An 18,251-nucleotide genomic window follows, 5' to 3' on the forward strand; every position below is an offset into this window, starting at 1 on the left:
ACCTTCCTTTGACCAATAGCCTTAACGGGAGCACTAACATAATTAGGGTTTGAGCTCCTACCCTTCATTCCTGCCTCAACTGTATGTAGTAGGTTGTGCAACTAAGACAAGGTGGTCTCATTGTTGTTAAAATCATAAATCAAGATCAAATGATCATAACAACTTGGTAAGGGGTTCAAGACTATGTCAATAGCTAACTCATCATCATAGTGCACATTAATCCTAACAAGGCGCTCCACGTAACGTTGCATTCTTTGCACGTGGCTACATACAGATTCTCCCTCTTTCATCCTACATGACATGAGGGATTTCACCACTTTGTACTTTTCTTGACAAGCTCGCTTATGGTACTTTCCCATAAGGTCCTTGTTCATCTCGTAGGGACAGTGAAGTTCAGGGGTCATGGTGGCCACCATGATGCAAGCAACTTTTGTTGCATCATCGTAGTGTTTTTGGTAGGAGGTGTATTCTTCAGGAGTAGCTTTGCCTCTTCGACTTCAATGATTTCCTTTTCGAGAACATACTCTATGTTCTCAAATCGAAGGGACATCTTAATGTTTCACATTCAATCATTATAATTGGAGCCATCCAATATGACTTTGGAGCAGATAGAGAGCAAGGAGAAGTTATGGTGGTTGGAGGAGGAGGAAGCAGAAGCATCAGTTGGAGTAGACATTTGTAAAAGGAAGGTAGTTTTAGTTAGAAAAGCATATTCCTTAATATAGTAACCCGAAATAAAATATTAAGTCTATGATCCAACTATATAATTCCCAAATTAGAAAAGAGATGTCGTAATCTAATTGTAAATTTTATAAAGGTAGGTAAATGACAATTTACCAATTCCACCAATAATAAAAGAAATTTAGTCAAGTGATATTCCTAGGTCTTTTGAGATTCATTGAAACTATTCAATGGCATGTTTAATCTCATATTATGCTCTTATATTTGTGTTTGGGATACCGAGGATCACAAACAAGATGTGAATAACCACGCAAATGTGTTTGGCAACCTCATTGTCATTTATCATCCCAATTGATGTGCTGGTAAACGGCACACGCTCCATCAACAATGATAATTTATGAGATACTCATTACAAATATTTATTAGTCCATATTAGTGTAATGGTTAACTAACGCCTTATAAAGTGTAATGTGCAATTTCATGGGTTAGCATACAAATTCACATTTTTCCTAAAGTAACTAGATTTTGGGTTTTAAAAAGAAGGTTCTAGTACTTTTCAATATCATTATACTTTTAATGAGAATTAATGTCTTATCAAGTCCGTTTTGCTAATGACCCTCCATCAATCAAGGAAGCGGTGGATGAGAGTGGACACCCATTCAACTACCATTTTATAGGCAGTTTCCTTATACGCCCCTTATAGATCGACTTTGTAAATGAGGCATACTAGCGACTTGGCTGACTTAGTCTTATACATATAATATATTAATAATTTAATAATATATAAGGTGTATTTTAAATTTTTTCAAAATACTAGCGTTTATATTTTAAATTTCAAAACTAATATCTAATCAATTAAATTTAAAATAAATCAATAATTACTTAATTATTATCTTTTACTTAAAAATTAATTAAATAAATAAAATCAATTAAGGATTATCTAATTAAATTAATCAAATATTTTAATCCTAATTGATACCCTCTAATTTTCGAAAATTAGGGTATAGGATTTATCCAATTTTATAATTTTCTCTTATAATCAAATTAAACTAACAATTATCTAAAATATGGAAACCCTAATAACCTACCATTTTCGAAAATACTTGGGGAGGAAGGCTAGGGTTTCAAAACCCTAGCCCTAAATTTCGAAAACTTGGGGAAGGGGGCTAGGGTTTCTAAAACCCTAACCCTATTCGAAATTCATAAACTTTTAGGGTTTAATTTCTATAAACCATAATTGATCTATTCTTCTATTATAGCTATTCAACAAAAAAAAAAAAAACAAACGCTCCGATACCACTGATGTGATTTTGGTAAACAAAAAAAACCGTTAAGTTTGCATGCAACCTAAATATGATCTATCTTTTCTCTATTGAACCTATAACTAAGAACATTAAAAATAACCCTAGAAACCCTAGGATATTTTCAAAAAATAGAGGAGAGGGTCTTAGGATTACATACCTTTTAGTTGCTATAGTAAACAACTAGAAATTCCCTTTGAAAATCTCTTGGAAGCTAGCACCACAAATGTCGTGCCTCTAATGGAATCACACCCAAGCTAGCAAGAGGATAACTTAAGAGAAAGGAGAGGGGAGAAGCAATTTTTTTCCAAGGATTGTAGAGGAAAGGAGTGGACGAAATAAAGGGGCTAGGGGTTTCTTATATAGTTGAAGATACTCGGGGCCAAAGCTAGGGTTTAAGGGATAAGCCATAGATTCCCTTGCATGGTGACCAAGCTGTCCAATCCCCTTATCCCAGGGGCCTTGGACGAAATCATCTTGGTCTTACCCTAGATGATTTTCGTCCACCTCATTCCATGAGGTTCTAGAGCCTTCCTTCCTCAATTATCAATAAATAACAAAACAATCCTTATACTTTTAATTAATCCAATTAATCCCAATAAATTTCTGATTAGTTATTAATTAAATAATATGATTTCTAATTAATATATTATTTTCATAACACATTAGTAAATAATTTATTTAATTTATTATTCACATAATAAATTAATCTCTCTCTCTCTCTCTAAAAGTCATCTTGTCCAATTGCTAGGTTTGAGAACAACCCAAAAGGAGTGTGCTACTATCAATTCAAGTATATACCAATTTTAGTTATGGGTTTAGACACCTAATCCAACATGTTCATCATGTCACTTTCCAAGAGTGAATGCTTATCATTTGATCATAACTCAAAACGCTCATCCCATGTGTTGGAATTAAATCACTATGACTTATGGAGACCGACTCCTATTATGTCTACTGATGGCTACGTTTACTATGTCATTTTTATTGATGATTATTCCAGGTTCAGTTGGTTCTATCAACTCAAGGTGAAATCAGATCTTTATGCTATTTTAAACACCTTTTGTAACCTTTGTCCAGACCCAATTTTCTTGCAAGGTTAAAACTTTTCAATCAGATGGTGGCATAGAATTCTTAAATCATCACGTTAGCACCATTCTGTCAACAAATGGTACGCATCAATGAATTTCGTGTCTTTATATGCCTCAGCAAAATGGATGAGCTGAGCACAATGAACACCATGTAACTAAAACTAGTCTTGCTATGCTATTTAAGGCTAGTGCACCAGCATTAATTTGGGTTGATGCTTTCTCTTCGGTAACATACATCATCAATCGTCTATTATTCAAAGTGCTTGCAAACAAAAGTCCATTTGAAACTTTATTTGGTGTTTCTCCAAATTATGACATTTTTAGTACTTATGGTTGTAGGGTATTTTCGTACTTGTGAAACTAATCGGCTCACAAATTGGTTCCTCAAAGTATTCCTTGCATCTTCATTGGCTACAGTACTCAGTATAAAGGATATCGATGCCTTGATCCTTCTACAAATCACATTTACACCACCCAACATGCTCAATTTGATGAAAATGTGTTTCTATTTTTAGACAAACCATCTTATGATCTTGCTACATTGGTGTTTACAAACTTTGATGAGCCTACACTTCATTGCATGTCACTCCACCGCCCCAAGAATCTGCCATCTCCACATCCGTAATGACATCATCACCCAATGGCTCTCATACATTTCCTACATGCATACATCTGTATCTCCATGACTCACCAACAACTTCTTACAACACTGTTGAACCAGCTTCTTTTTCATTAACCAACACACCTCTGATGACATCATCACATTCGACACTGCAACTTACTCCACCACCGTCGCCGCGACCAGTTGCTACCTCTACTCATCCTATGATTACTCGAGCAAAAGCTAGAATATTTAAACCCAAGCACATTGCTGACTTAGCTTTTCTTGTTGGTCATCCTCTTCATCATACTCTCCTTGCAACTAAATAACCTAAAGGTTTTAAATTAGCAGCTAAAAATCCTCATTGTCTCATGGAAATGGAGTTCGAAATGGATGCTTTGAAGGTTAATGATACTTGGGAATTAGTTCCTCATCCCACTTCTTCCAACGTCTTTGGTTCTAAATGGGTCTTTAGAACTAAGTTTTGCTCTAATGGTAGCATTGAATGTCTTAAAGCTTGTCTTGTTGCACACGGTTTCACTCAAATTCCAGGTCAAGATTACTCTCTCACCTTTAGCCCTATTATAAAATTAGTTACTGTTCGCATTGTCCTCTCTCATGCAGTCTTGAATCAGTGGTTGTTGCATCGACTTGATGTTAAAAATGCATTTTTAAATGGTAATCTTACCAACACGGTCTTCATAGAACAGTCCTTGGTTTTATTGATCAAAGATTTCCACATCATGTATGTCGTTTGAAGAAGGCACTTTATGGATTAAATCAGGCTCCACAGGCTTGGTTCTAATGTTTAAACAGGCTTGGTTCTAATGTTTAAGCACATTTCTTCTAAGTCTTGGTTTCATTTGCAGTCGTGCGGATGCCTCTCTTTTTATACTCAATAAAGGGTGTATCCTACTTTTTATGTTGACGATCTTATCTTTACAGGTAATGATCCCTCTTTAGCCAAGCAATTTATTCAACCGATCAACAAAGAGTTTGCCACTAAAGATCTTGGCCCTCTAAATTACTTTCTTGGTCTTGAAGTCTCTTACAATGTTGATGGTTTGTTTCTCACTCAAACTAAATATGCTCATAATATTTTGAGTCATACTTAGTTACTTGATGTAAAACTAGTTTTCACACCCTTATCAACAACTCAAGTTCTTGCATCACATGGCACTCCTTTCATTGATCCTACCCTCTACAGATCCTTGGTTAGAGTACAACAATACTTGACTATTACTCATCTAGATCTCTCTTATGCAGTCAATCAAGTTAGTAAGTTCCTTCATGCTCCTACGACAAACCATTTTCAAGTTGTGAAGAGAATCTTACGCTACATGAAAAGCACCATCTCTTATGGTCTGCATTTTTAGTATCCCAAGTTGCAATCTTTACTTGGCTACTCTAATGCTGATTGGGCTCGTTGCATTGAAACCATACACTCAACCTATGGCTACTCCATATTCCTTGGTGGTAACTTAGTCTCTTGGAGTGCCAAAAAGCAAGCTACTGTTTCTCGTTCCAGTTGTGAATCTATGTATCGTGCTATGGCGAACACTACTACTGAAATAGTCTGGATTACAAATCTTTTGAGTGACCTCCATGCTCTGTCATCTTCTATGCCCGCCCTTTTATGTGACAACAAGAGTGCCTTGTTTCTCAGTCAAAATCTCATCTCTCACAAGAGTGCCAAACATATTTGCATCGATTTTCACTTTGTTCGAGAGCTTGTTACTTCGAGTAAATTGGTCACTCGATATATCCCTACTCATCTTCAACTAGCCGACATCTTTACGAAGAGTCTTCCGCGTCCCTTGTTTGAGCAATTTCATGCCTAGCTTCGTGTTGGTCCACCACCTCTCAGCTTGAAAGGGGGTATTAGAGATAATTTAGAATGATTTTAAAAGAATTCTTGTATCTTTATATATTTTAAGAGACTTCCTGTATCTTTATATATGTTAGGCTAGTTTGTTACCTTATCAGTTGCATCTTTGTACTATATATATTCATCAATATACAAGATACCATTCAAGGGGAAAATATTCTTATACAAGAACACACACACACACACACACCTAGCTGAGCCGTGTCATTTACCATAGTTATAGATCAACGAAAATCAAGTTCGTGTTAATTTTCTATATCGTCTTTTAATTCGTCCGACAACGGGACAATCATCCTTCCACCTTTCGTAAAATCAGGTCTAATTGTGACTAATCAAATTGATTTCTAGAAGAAACTTGGCAATTAAATAATAACAATTGTGTTTTATTATTTGCAATTAATCGGCACATAATTTTCAACATTATTTGTCGAGTTATTGTCATTGTAGCCCAACAAAATTTTAGAAAATATTTAAAAGGTTTCGGGATTAGTTTTTGTTTATCATAAGGGTATAAACTCAAAAATGACATGTTAATAAGGTGGGAGGTAAAACTAGGATTCTATATTAGTTGGGGCTTAAATTGTAAGAAGATAGTAAATCATATTTTATACCTAAATAATATAAAAGGGTGTAAATTTCAAAGAAAATTTGACAAAATATTACCTAATTAAATAGAAGTTATATCGATTTTCGCAGGAATCGATATTGAAAATTTTCCAAAAGGCCATGATTAATAACTCGTAATGATCCATTACCCTATTATTTAAAGGAAACATATGGGCCACAATGAAGTTATTTTTTTGGTAAAGTAAACATAATTTGATTTATAATTCGACAACAGGTTAGCAACACAATACTTGTATAAGATCATAGATCCTACACAACACTAATGTTACAAATTCAAAACAATGAATACTAAGGGGCAAGAAGTAAAGTGTGCATTCAAACTTACCCAACGAAGAAACATTGCACTTTTGCAGCAAGCCAGCAACCAAAAATGGAAACTTTAGCATTTAAACTATATATTGTGATAATAAAATAAACAAATAGACACGTACGGAGGGATTGGGCATTTGGTCTAGTGGTATGATTCTCGCTTAGGGTGCGAGAGGTCCCGAGTTCAATTCTCGGAATGCCCCATACTTTACTCATTTTTCTATTTTTGGATTAAAATTAAATGCAAGAAATAACAACGTACTATCACTTATTTCAATTCAATCACACTTCCACATAAACCAAAAAGCTATATTATTTCAATTCAATCACGCTTCCACATAAACCAAAAAACTATAGAGTGATTGAAGGAAACTAGACTAGACTGGTTTGAAGATTAGTATAATAAGTATCTGCCTAGAATTTGTAGTCTTTCACTATTAGAAGTTAGAAATAAATATGCTTCCATATGAGCTTTGCAAAGGCAACATAGTCCAACCTAGGACTGCAAGTGAAAACCTTAACTCACACACTCACTCACTGTAGCCTCAAATCAAATTATGCTCACTCAGTTCCAGTAGTGAATTCTACATGAGAGTGGTGTAAAAAAAAAACATAAAAGTCGAAAAAACATATGTGGAAGTGATAGCACAAGCACCTCAAAGTTGACTAGTGTCACATATTTCAGACAATAAATGCCAACTCATGGGCAGATGGATACATTTGCTAATATGCAGAAATCTTGAAATGATACAGCTAGCATCATGAAAAGCATATGTAACTTCATTACCAGAGTAAGCAAACATGTAACTATACAATATCAATATTCTTTCTTTGTGAAGATGCTTTTAGGCACCAACATGGTGAAAATGTGCAAATGTCTACCAGAATAAGATATCTTTATGCTAGCAACTTTTGTTTTTGTGTATGCATTTAAATAATCTTTTAATAATTGCATAAAGTATGAATGGGTATAAAAATGCAATAGCATCAACAATAAGATGGGCATTTGGTCTAGTGGTATGATTCTCGCTTTGGGTGCGAGAGGTCCCGAGTTCGATTCTCGGAATGCCCCCCTTCCTTACTTTTGATTCAACTAATCAACACATGTTTATATATTACTCTAAGGACTTTTGTTTTGCAAATGCCCCCCTTCCTTACTTTTGATTCAACTAATCAACACATGTTTATATATTACTCTAAGGACTTTTGTTTTGCAAACGCGTCTACCTACAAAAGTGATATAATATGCCACACACATAAGCTACAGAACTAACATAAGTCATTGTCAATAAGTTCAACTCATGGTTATGGACGCTTTTTATTAAGACAACAGGTATGAAAGCACATGTTTTGTGGTCATTGTGTTCATATGGCTATTTTTTAGGAATCGAGTGAAAACGAGAGTGACATCAAACCATTGTAGCAGTATCAGTCTAATAACATAAAGGACAATAAGTTTTACATTCAACGTCTTGAATTGCTGATGATTATCAAAACAATAGTTCTTGACTTCTAATATGACTAACCTTCCTTCGTAAAAAATGTTTATTAAATTCTTAGGGGTCTCGTCTTTTTGCCTACAAAACTTGTTTGGGGCATATCTAATTACAGGTGACATGATTGGTATCCTGAAAGCTTCCATATAATATTCGCCAAATCCAAAAACATCCTAATTATGCGACTAAGGGATTATAGAAACTAGAATTCAACATAGTTAGCAGTACAACTTCATGAAACTCACCCTCGCAACCATATTATAAAACTTGAAAATAACTCATTCGATTTTATATACTTTCTATCCACACAGAAAACGAAAAGTAAACCATTTCATATTTACCGAGAAAGTAAAATCTTCAACATGAAATAACTGTTTCTAAGCTTCTATAAATTATAACTGTCTGGTTGTAGCCGGAGTAAGACAGCAGCAAAAAGAAAATTGTTGCTAGTTTACCAGCTAATCTATGTAAAACTTTTTTTGATTAATGGAAATTACAACTCTTTGTAAAAGGGGTTCCCATGAAAACTATCCAGAAAAATTGATTGAAATATACATCAATGGAATATGGAACATTATTTTCAAGGAAGATGGAAAACAAAATTGATTTTTTATCGGGCGGCAAGTGAGAACACTGAAGTTGGAATTTGAGTGTTTCCATAATTATCCAAAAAGGTCGAATAAAATGGCGTAAAATTAAAAAAAAAAAAAAATGCGTTTGCCGGGAGTCGAACCCGGGTCTATTGCTTGGAAGGCAATTATCCTAACCGTTGGACTACAAACGCTGCTTGACGTTAGGGGCTTGATCACTAATGTTATTCTATGGAGTGTTTGGTAGCCTGTTAATTAAAAAATTAAGAAGCAAAGTCTGAATTTTTAAAATTTACACTCTTGGTAGGGTACTAAAAAAGTCTGTTTACTCCATAGAAGCCTCTTAACATTTAGAAATTGAGTAATCTAACCTATATAAATGAGTATTTTAATAATAATAACCATTTTTTTTTGTAAAATTCTAGTTTATAAAACGTAATTGCAAAACAGTTTTAATCAAACACTACTTTGATTAATTGGAAAATAACTCAAAACCAATATTGGATACAATCTGTTTCTTCGATCCTATATTTGATCTAGACATGTATTTATAGGTTCTAATTACCAACTTGAATTATAATACAATTAGGAAACTATGACCAACTTGCCATAATCCCAAGTTTACTTGCTCTCCAAGTCCTACTCGACTTAGGATTCTAACAATCACCCCGAATTTCTAAGTCCTTCTAGAGAATTCTTCAACCCCGATTCGTATTTAAAATACGAACACGTTGTTGTCGTCACGTTCCAAAAAATCATCTTCTTGTAATTTTTGGAGTCGTTCCGGACATTCAGAGGCAAAGTGACCCGGTTTGTCACACCGAAAACAAATCACCTTAGATCGGTCTTTTTCCTTATTTTTCCGATTTTTGCCACAACAACAATTACATTTTTTGCAATTGTTGGAAATGGGTTGAATTAAATCAGAATTGAATTGTTTATTGGGCCGATTACTTTGAGAAACCCTATTATTCCCTTTAGGCCCGTCTGACCCAAATAACCCACCAAATCCATGATTACCAGTCGACACCCCTTTTCCCTTTGTCGATCTTTCCTTTGCTCCACCAAATAAGCCATCTCCACCAACTGAACCAGTGCCGCCACTGCTCGATGACCACAAAACCTTTGGTTCTTCTCCTCCGTCATCACCCTCCTCTCTAATCCTTTCTTCATAAGCTTTAAGCCTTCCCACAACATCTTTAAATCCAACCGATTTGAGATCCAAGACTTGTTCCAAAGAAGCAACTATGTGGATGAACTTCGCTCTCGGTAATGATTTAAGAAACTTCTTCACAAGCTTTGTCTCATCAATTACTTCTCCTAGGGATGCCGATTTTGAGGCTAATCCGGACAATCTCCCAGTAAAATCGTCAATCGATTCTGAGTCGTACATCTTTGATCCGTCGAATTCTGCCATCAAGGTTTGTAACCTAACCTCCTTCACGCAGTCATCACCCACGTGTCTGGCTTTGATTACGTCCCACAACACCTTTAAGGACTCCACATCTCCGATTTGCATAATCAAAGTCTCCGGGATCGCATGATAAAATAGCCCCATCGCCAGGTAATCTTTCTCTTCATTCTTCTTTGTTCCTGGATTGATCACAGTCCATGCTTTGTGAATTATTAGAACAACCTTCATCCTCATCGCCCAAACTGTGTAATTTGTAGCTGTGAACATCGGACAGTGAACGGAGGTTGCTCCAATTTCCTTTGGTGATGCCGAATTTGAGGACTCCCCTGACATGGTGATTACTCAAATAAAAAAAAGAACTTGAGATCAGAGAAGGTTAATAGAAACCAAGATTGATTGTTCTAAAAGTAGAACAAACAAGTGGCAATTGATCGAGAAAAATATGAATTCTATGAAGTTATTGTTCACGATTTTACTGTTCACTGTATGAACTCTGTTCACGAATTGAACACAATCAAACAAACAATTAAGTATAAAGATGATTAAGAATCAATTGCAAATCAATCGTGAATTCACTTCAAATCAATCCCAAGTGTACTTGGTCTCCAAGTCCAACTCGATTTAGGATTCCAAAAAAATGACCGCTTTCTCTGGAATATAGCATTCTCGTTATTCATTTCGGAGATTTGGTCCAAAAAATGAATGTTCGTACATTTCGGACTTACATTCCGGACTATCCATGTCTAAAACAAGAATCTATATACGATTGTCAAATTAGTACTTTGAAGTGATAAATACAGAGTCACAGACACACATTCAGACTTGTGGTCATCCGTAATTATCTCCTATAACTCCCTCATGATGAGTTTCTCAAAGAGTGGGCATGAAGAAAGCTTTACCAATCTGCTTGTTTACCTACATAACGTTAGGCAGGACCAACCCTTATAGTTACAAAAACATCAAAACTAGTATGATGGATCATTTCCAAGTTTGTTTTGTTGCTATTGGATGTGATGGAAATAGAACATTAGAACCTTGGTTTTGGATGATATCTAACTCATATACTATGTCTGATTTTGAACAAAACTTTTGTCCGCTACCCATGATGCACGTGAGGTGCTTGTCAATATTGGTCATGCAAAATGGGCGATAGCCTACTTCCCTAACATCCGTTGGGATGTAACTGAACATTGATATTCCATATTTTATGTTGGTATTATCGGTTAACCAACGCAATGTACTGATAATAACGGTTAACCAACGCAATGTACTGATAATAACGCTTACCGAGACAATTTGTGACTACATTCAACGATTTTTTGTTGAACTTAATTTCATGGGAGGTAAAATACTGTACAATATTGAAATTTTTTACTTGTATAATAACCATAAATGATAATATTTACTTTTTAGGGTGGTTGACTAGCATACTAACCCAATATGCAGAGATGGTGCTTCAAAGGAGGATGCAAAAGTTTGTTCGGTAGCAATCAACAAAGATTCCGCTCGAGATATCATCTCCATTCTCGTCCGACATGTTTCGAGTTTTGATATTAAAACAACTTGTGTTGTAGATCTGAACCGCCATACATGTTCATGTAGGAAACCGCACAGTATGGGTATAGTGTGCGGTCATGCTATTTTAGTATCACATTATTCAAACATCACAAAATTAGCCAATATGGTTTAGATATATTATCAGGCTAATGTGTTTCAAACTACCTACCAGACCCAAAATGTGCACCCTCTTCCCCTTCCATCTGAATGGGAAATACCATACTTATTGATGATTGTTTTATTGTCTACTTATTCCTATTTAATTATATTTGTAATCGATTTGCAATGACTAATAGAAAATATTATTATTGCCTTAATATTTGTCGCATATTACACGGATAGAAAAAAAACATAATTTAGAAGTACCATAACCTTATTAAAGATAAATATAACAAAATACATAATTTAAAAATATGGGGCATCTTTTAAAATATCTCAACCATGTTTGTATGGAAAATCAACCTCACTAATTTTCTGTATGTATTTCACCCTTTCGAACTGCAAAATTACTTCGTCAACTTCATCCAGTAAATCGTTGTCGATCTTGTGATAAATTTTGATAAAATTCTTCACCTTCGACCGTATGTCTATAAACTTAGTCTTTCAGTTCGATATTGTGCAACAGATAACTCATAATGAAACATGTTTTTCAAGCATGCCCATTGCGATACGTACATTATATGTGACAGCATGGGGACAACCAAATCATCCTCAGTTATTATGTGATCTTTTCTTGTATAGTCCACGACTGGAGTTGATTTACTGCCATTCCAGAGTTCTAAAGGCTCTATAATTCCACTCTCTTATTTATTGTGTTCATTCTGGATTCCATGTCATTCTGGAGTTCCATTCTGGAATGACATTCCGGACTAAAATTTCGGAAGTCATATCAATCACTTATGCATAGCCAAATAAATCAAAAATGTAATAGATTCCATATATATAAGTCACAGACACATATTCCAGACACGCATTTTGGAGAGATACATTCCAGACATAGCATTTCAGACACTTATTCCGAACATAGCTTTCCGACTATTAATATGTAATTAGCATGCATTGTAAACGTAGAAATAACTTGAGAATGAGTTCATCTAAGTTTGGTGTTTGCCATTATGATGAAGAATATTGATATGCTTGTTCAGATATTAACCCGTTTTCGGAAGGCCCAGATTTCCCACTCCTAGATAAACCGCCTGATGAAATTTTCCAAGCTAAGAAGGTCGCTAAAGAAGCAAACGAAAGGGACTTTGAAACAAGTTGGACACTAAATCAACGTGAAGATGATCTAGCAGAACAAGTAAATGAAAAATAAAATGGGTTGCTCAAGCTATGCAAAAAGTCAAAGAAGCTGAGAAATGGATTCAATATGCAAATGTAGATTGATAAGCTTTGTGCAGAATGGGACCGTCTAACATATGTTGTTAGAATTAGAGGAGATTTCCAATTGAGCTGAAAGGTATTCATAACATATTTCATGTTTGTTATTTGAGGAAGTGCTTGGGAGAAGAACCTGATATGTTTACACTTTCAAAGTTAAGAATCGATGAGAACAAGAACTCAAGAAGTTACTTGAGGTGCCTAAAGCGATTGTCGATCGTAAAACAAAAAAGTTGCGGCACAAGATGATCGATTTGGCACTTGTGCATTGGAAGCATAGTTTTAGGCCGAACGTTACTTGGGAAACGGAAAGTGACAGGAAAAGTCGTTACTCATAATTGTTTTCTTCTGCATGATTCTAGGACGGAATCATCCTAAGTAGGTGATAATTTTAATGCTCATACTTTTCGTTAGACTTATCGTTGACAGACCCTCATTTATGTTATCAAATTAATGAAAATTTTATTGTAAATGAATAAATAAATGATAAATTTTCTTACGTGTTATGATTTTACGAAGTGTTCTTTGTGTATAATATTGTATTCATGTTATACGGATAAATATTATAACGGTATGATATTTGTATAAAAATACGGTTAAAAACGTAACGAAAGCTAAAAATATAATTAAAAATAAAAGCATAATTAGGATAAATGATCTAAACGAAAGTCGGAGTACTCATCAATATGAAAGTGTTGATATAAATAATGCCTGAATCTGATTTCGTATGACGAGGTTATGATTTTTTGATGTTTCGAGTGCGACACAGTACAGTATTGTGCGACACGGAAATTGAAATGAAAATCAGTTGATTTTTAGTGTAACACCCTTTTTCCAGAGTGGATCAGCTGAAAACGTATTGGGGTCAAAGATGGGGTTTTTTTAGAGAAAATATTGTGCCACGACGTGGGGAATGGGGGACCACGAAGTGGCATGGCTTTATGAAATGCTCATTAATCTCCTGTACCATGACGTGACAAGATTATGGTTACGATATGGCGGCCGCCTGAGTGCTTAACCCTAATTGGGGTTTGTGCTCCTATTTAAGGGAGGTGAGGGCTAGCGTTTGCGCAACCTTGGCCTCCATCACCTCCCTTTCACCCTCGAAGAAACCCTAGCCTTCATTTTAACCTTGTGAACTCTTCATGGTGATTTTAGCCCTTGAAGAAGAAAAGGGAGGTGTGCTTGTTAGTTGGAAGAGTGTATCACTCTAGATCTTGCATCTCTTGTATCTTGTGGAGCTTGGGAATGTATAAATCTTCCACCTTTTTGGTTACCTCTTCATAGAGCTAGGATTTATTGCATTTCTTGACTCGTCTTCAAGTTTGGGTTAGTTAGATGAGATAAAGTTTTCAACTTTATAGCTCAACTTAGTCCCTTAGTCTATATACCTTTTGGATCTGAAGTTTGATTGTGTATTGAGTTCCATGCATGATATTTTGGTCTCATTTCACCATTTTGACCTAGTTTGAGCTCTAGACTTGCATTGGACATGCATGTCTGTAAAGCTACGATTTTTATGTTGGAATAGAAGTATGAAAGCCTTTTGGAAAGTATGAATGGGTGGCTTGAAGGATTAAGAGCTTAACCCATTAAGTTGTGAGAGCTCAATTTCCATAGCATGGCAGCCTGCTTGGCACGACGTGACGATTGGTGTCATCATGACTGCTTTGTCGTGAAGATGCCACAACGCAACCAATGGGTGGCCACGACCTAGGTGTGGACTGGGGGTTAACTTGGACCATTAACTTTTGACCACTTTGACTTTTGGTCAAACTTTGAGGGGTGTTAAGCTATAATATGAGTTTTAGTTTGTGTTTAGTTTAGGAGGGTCGTGCAGCTGATTCTGTGGAACTTTGATTAATGGATTTCAGCTCTTTGTTCAGGTAAGTCTTCTCATTGTATTGCCTATGTCATAGTGATGTACATGTTATACTAGTTGAGACTTAATTGTTGATTGTTGTTATATGTCTATCTGAGTTGTTGATAAATCTAGGACTACTGATAGATCGTTGGGTTGCTAATAACCCACAGGGTTGCTGATAACCTATAGGGATACTGTGAGCCTATAGGACTTTTGATAGTCCTATGGTTGCTAATAACCCATGGTTGTTTATATTGTTGTGATGTATGTGATATTAGGACAGTTGATAGCCCTCATGACTGCTGATAGTCCTAGTGTTGCTGATAACCCGTAGTTGATTATTATGTTGTGATGTATGTAATATTTTGGGGAAATCACTAAGCTTTGTGCTTACAATTTTTGATTAAATGTTTTTCAGGTACTTATTGGATTGCGAAGGCGGGACTACACATGCACATCAACAATTTTATGATTCGAGATTCTGCATTATCTTCTTTATAACTCTGATTTTTGAATAATGGTTTATGAACAAGTGGTTTGACTTGAATGTAACTTTATTAAAAACAGGTTTTGTTTAGCATTGAATAGAATCATTAGATTAGTTGCCAATGCATTCTCTATCATTGGTCATTTCGTTCATTGTTAAAATCTATACATTGTATATTTTGATTTCTAGGTTTAGGTACTCCCAGTTGTTGGTTATGGAAGTATTGTTCATAGAAGGCTTGGGTTTTGCAGATTTCCTTGGTTATTGGAAGTTTGGATATTGATGTAGGGTTGTTTAGTTTTTCAGATGTGGCTTTGGATGTGCACATAATCCAATTTTGGCATGTCGCGGCGGAAGGGTTGGTATTTTGGATTAATCCGACGAGGGTTTTAACAACATTTCTGGATAACCTTGGAAGCTTTATCGAGCTAGTTACATGTTGGTAGGATCTGTTCAGTTTCAATCAACATGTGGGATCTTATTTCGATCGTTCATGTTAACGATTGAGATTCGTCATTTTGTTAAACTTTATGGTACTTCACTCTTTGGGTAAGGTCGTGAGGAAAAAGGAATGCAGCATATCCAGGGTTGGTTTTGGGTTCTCTTGAGGGTGTGTATTATAGTAAGCTCATTAGATATTGTCAGGAGGAGTGTATATGGACTAATTATGATAGCATGAGGACACTTGGTTCGAATTATAGGCATCATTCTTATTCAGGTTATAGCCTTTGAATTGGAACAAGAGTATAACAACCTATCCCATCCTCTTGTTGTGTGCGACGATGTTTTTGTTTGATTTTGCATTGTGGAACATAAATGGATCAAATGGAGGCCTTGGGCTTCAATTGAATGAAGTTTAGACTCTATTGGAGGTGTATGATGTTGGACAAATGATTTAAACCTAGGATTGTTCGATGGAAACTGAGAGGTAAAATAGGAAAGGTTATGTTTTGAGCTTCTTGCATAAATTAAGGATTTAGTTTTGAGATGTTTTTAGTCATAAGTATCAAGATATAATTTTAGATCTCGTCGTTACCTTTCCGTGGATATAAATATCATCGAAAACGGAATTGAAACGAAGAAGTTATGGTTGTTTCAAGTTAAGCCAGCAAAAGGAGTCAAGTATGTTGGGCGTACACTAGCTAGTATGTTGGGCGTACTATGTTGAAGGAAGTGCCATTTTAGAGTGTTAAATTAGGCGTAACTCTAGATACGTTGGGCGTACCATCACAGTGTAAAAACCCTATTTTCGTGGTTTTAAGCCCTATTTAAGGACTCTAACCCCTTGGGGTCCTTCCTAACATCAACCTCCACCCTCTTGAGCCTCCAACTCAAAACCCTAGCCCCCTAGATCAAATATTGAGCTTTTCTATGTGTTTTAAGTTCATTTTTGATAAAAAAGAGAAGTTCAATCTTGTTGATTGTTGAAGCTCGAGCTTGTGGATCCAGAGCCTACATTGCTTTTCTCAACTCCAGAAGGTATAAAGCTTGAATTTCGATGATGTATTTGTTAGATCTAGCTATTTTTGGGTTTTATGAGCTCTTTGGTCACTTTAATGCATAAATTTTAGATTTTTAAATTTAATGACCTTGTTATGGATAAAGTTGGAAAATTTATCCATCTAAACATCATTTTTTATTCAGATCTAAAGGTTAGAGACTTGGACTTAATGGATTAAGTTGAGAAAGATGCATTTTTGTCCCTTTAGACTTAAAGACTAGATCTTGGTTGTTTGGACCATCCTAATGGATAAAGTTGGAACCTTTATCCGTTATGGAGTTATTAGGAGTCATAAAAATGTGATATTGGTCCCTTCCATTTCTTCATGCATGAGATATGAGGTTTTGGTTTGTGTAATAAGTTAGGGTTTAGTTGTTGGACCCTTTCTTGCCTTGAAAAGTCATAAATTTGGAAACTTTATGACTTAGAACATTATTTGGAACTAGATCTAGGTTTTGGACGAAGTATCTTAATAGATTAAGCACTTAATAGAAAGGAGAAGGTGGCATCCAAGTACGTTGGGCGTACTTGAAGGTACGTTGTGTGTACCAAGCTGAGACCCCGTTTCTAGATGAGGGAAGTGCACTACGTTGGGCATATTAGTTTAGTACGCCGAGCTTACTCAGCCTGGGTTAACTCGTTGACTTTTTGACTTTTGACCTTTAACCATGATTTTAACCAAGTTTGACCTAAGGGCATTTTAGGTAATTTGATTTTTTTTTTTTTTTTTTTGAGATTTGAGTCCCTGTTAATTGTATAGGTGACTTGTAGAGATAGCTTTTGGAGCAGTGATCGATGCAGCTATTCTTTCAGACTGTGAGGTGAGTCTCCTCACTGTATTTGTGAGTCAAAGGCACCAATGCCGACCCATTATTTTGTTAGGTAGAATGATAGATATCATGTGACTTTTATATATATTTGTGTGGTTGGGTTGAAATAAACCCCAAGGATGGGTCCATTATTGTATGATCGGGTTTAAATAAACCCCAGTGCGGGACCCATTATGGTATGATCGGGTTAAAGTAAACCCCATGGCGGGGCCTATTATGGTATGATTGGGTTGAAATAAACGCCACAACGGGGCCATTATTGTACGATCGGGTTGAAATAAAGCCCCGGGCAAGGCCTATATTTGTTTATTGGGTTGGAATATACCCTAGGTCTAGGCCCAGTTGTATGTTTGGTAAGCGGTACTTTGGGAAAACTCACTAAGATTTGTGCTTACAGTTTATGTTTATGGTTTCAGGTATCTCCGTTTTCAAAAAGAAAGGCCTGGCTTGATCGCACTGCATCCCCTAGAGTTTTATTTCGCACTAAATGCTTACAAATTACTCTGATGTTTTGAAATTACTATGACTTTGATCGCCTTTTGGAACAATGAATGAACGGTTTTAACTTATTTAAAAATGAAATTTTTACTCGGTATTTTGGGACGTTACAAGTTGGTATCAGAGCCTTGGTTTG

General features: G+C 35.7%; 1 protein-coding gene and 3 non-coding genes across 4 annotated transcripts; 2 read left to right on the forward strand and 2 right to left on the reverse strand.

Moving 5' to 3' along the window:
• The first annotated feature begins 6,629 nt into the window (after positions 1 to 6,629).
• On the forward strand, positions 6,630 to 6,701 carry TRNAP-AGG (transfer RNA proline (anticodon AGG)). The gene has a single exon. It is a non-coding gene; the product is annotated as a tRNA-Pro (tRNA).
• Positions 6,702 to 7,498: 797 nt separating this feature from the next.
• TRNAP-UGG (transfer RNA proline (anticodon UGG)) lies at positions 7,499 to 7,570 on the forward strand. The gene has a single exon. It is a non-coding gene; the product is annotated as a tRNA-Pro (tRNA).
• Positions 7,571 to 8,706: 1,136 nt separating this feature from the next.
• Positions 8,707 to 8,778, reverse strand: TRNAG-UCC (transfer RNA glycine (anticodon UCC)). The gene has a single exon. It is a non-coding gene; the product is annotated as a tRNA-Gly (tRNA).
• A 521-nt stretch (positions 8,779 to 9,299) lies between these two features.
• LOC111887051 (uncharacterized) lies at positions 9,300 to 10,331 on the reverse strand. The gene has a single exon (XM_023883272.1). It carries the CDS (start codon positions 10,329 to 10,331, stop codon positions 9,300 to 9,302), a length of 1,032 nt encoding a protein of 343 aa, XP_023739040.1.
• Between the last annotated feature and the right edge of the window lie 7,920 nt (positions 10,332 to 18,251).

This window comes from Lactuca sativa, chromosome 5, assembly GCF_002870075.4.
Source record: "Lactuca sativa cultivar Salinas chromosome 5, Lsat_Salinas_v11, whole genome shotgun sequence".
NCBI lineage: Eukaryota > Viridiplantae > Streptophyta > Magnoliopsida > Asterales > Asteraceae > Lactuca > Lactuca sativa.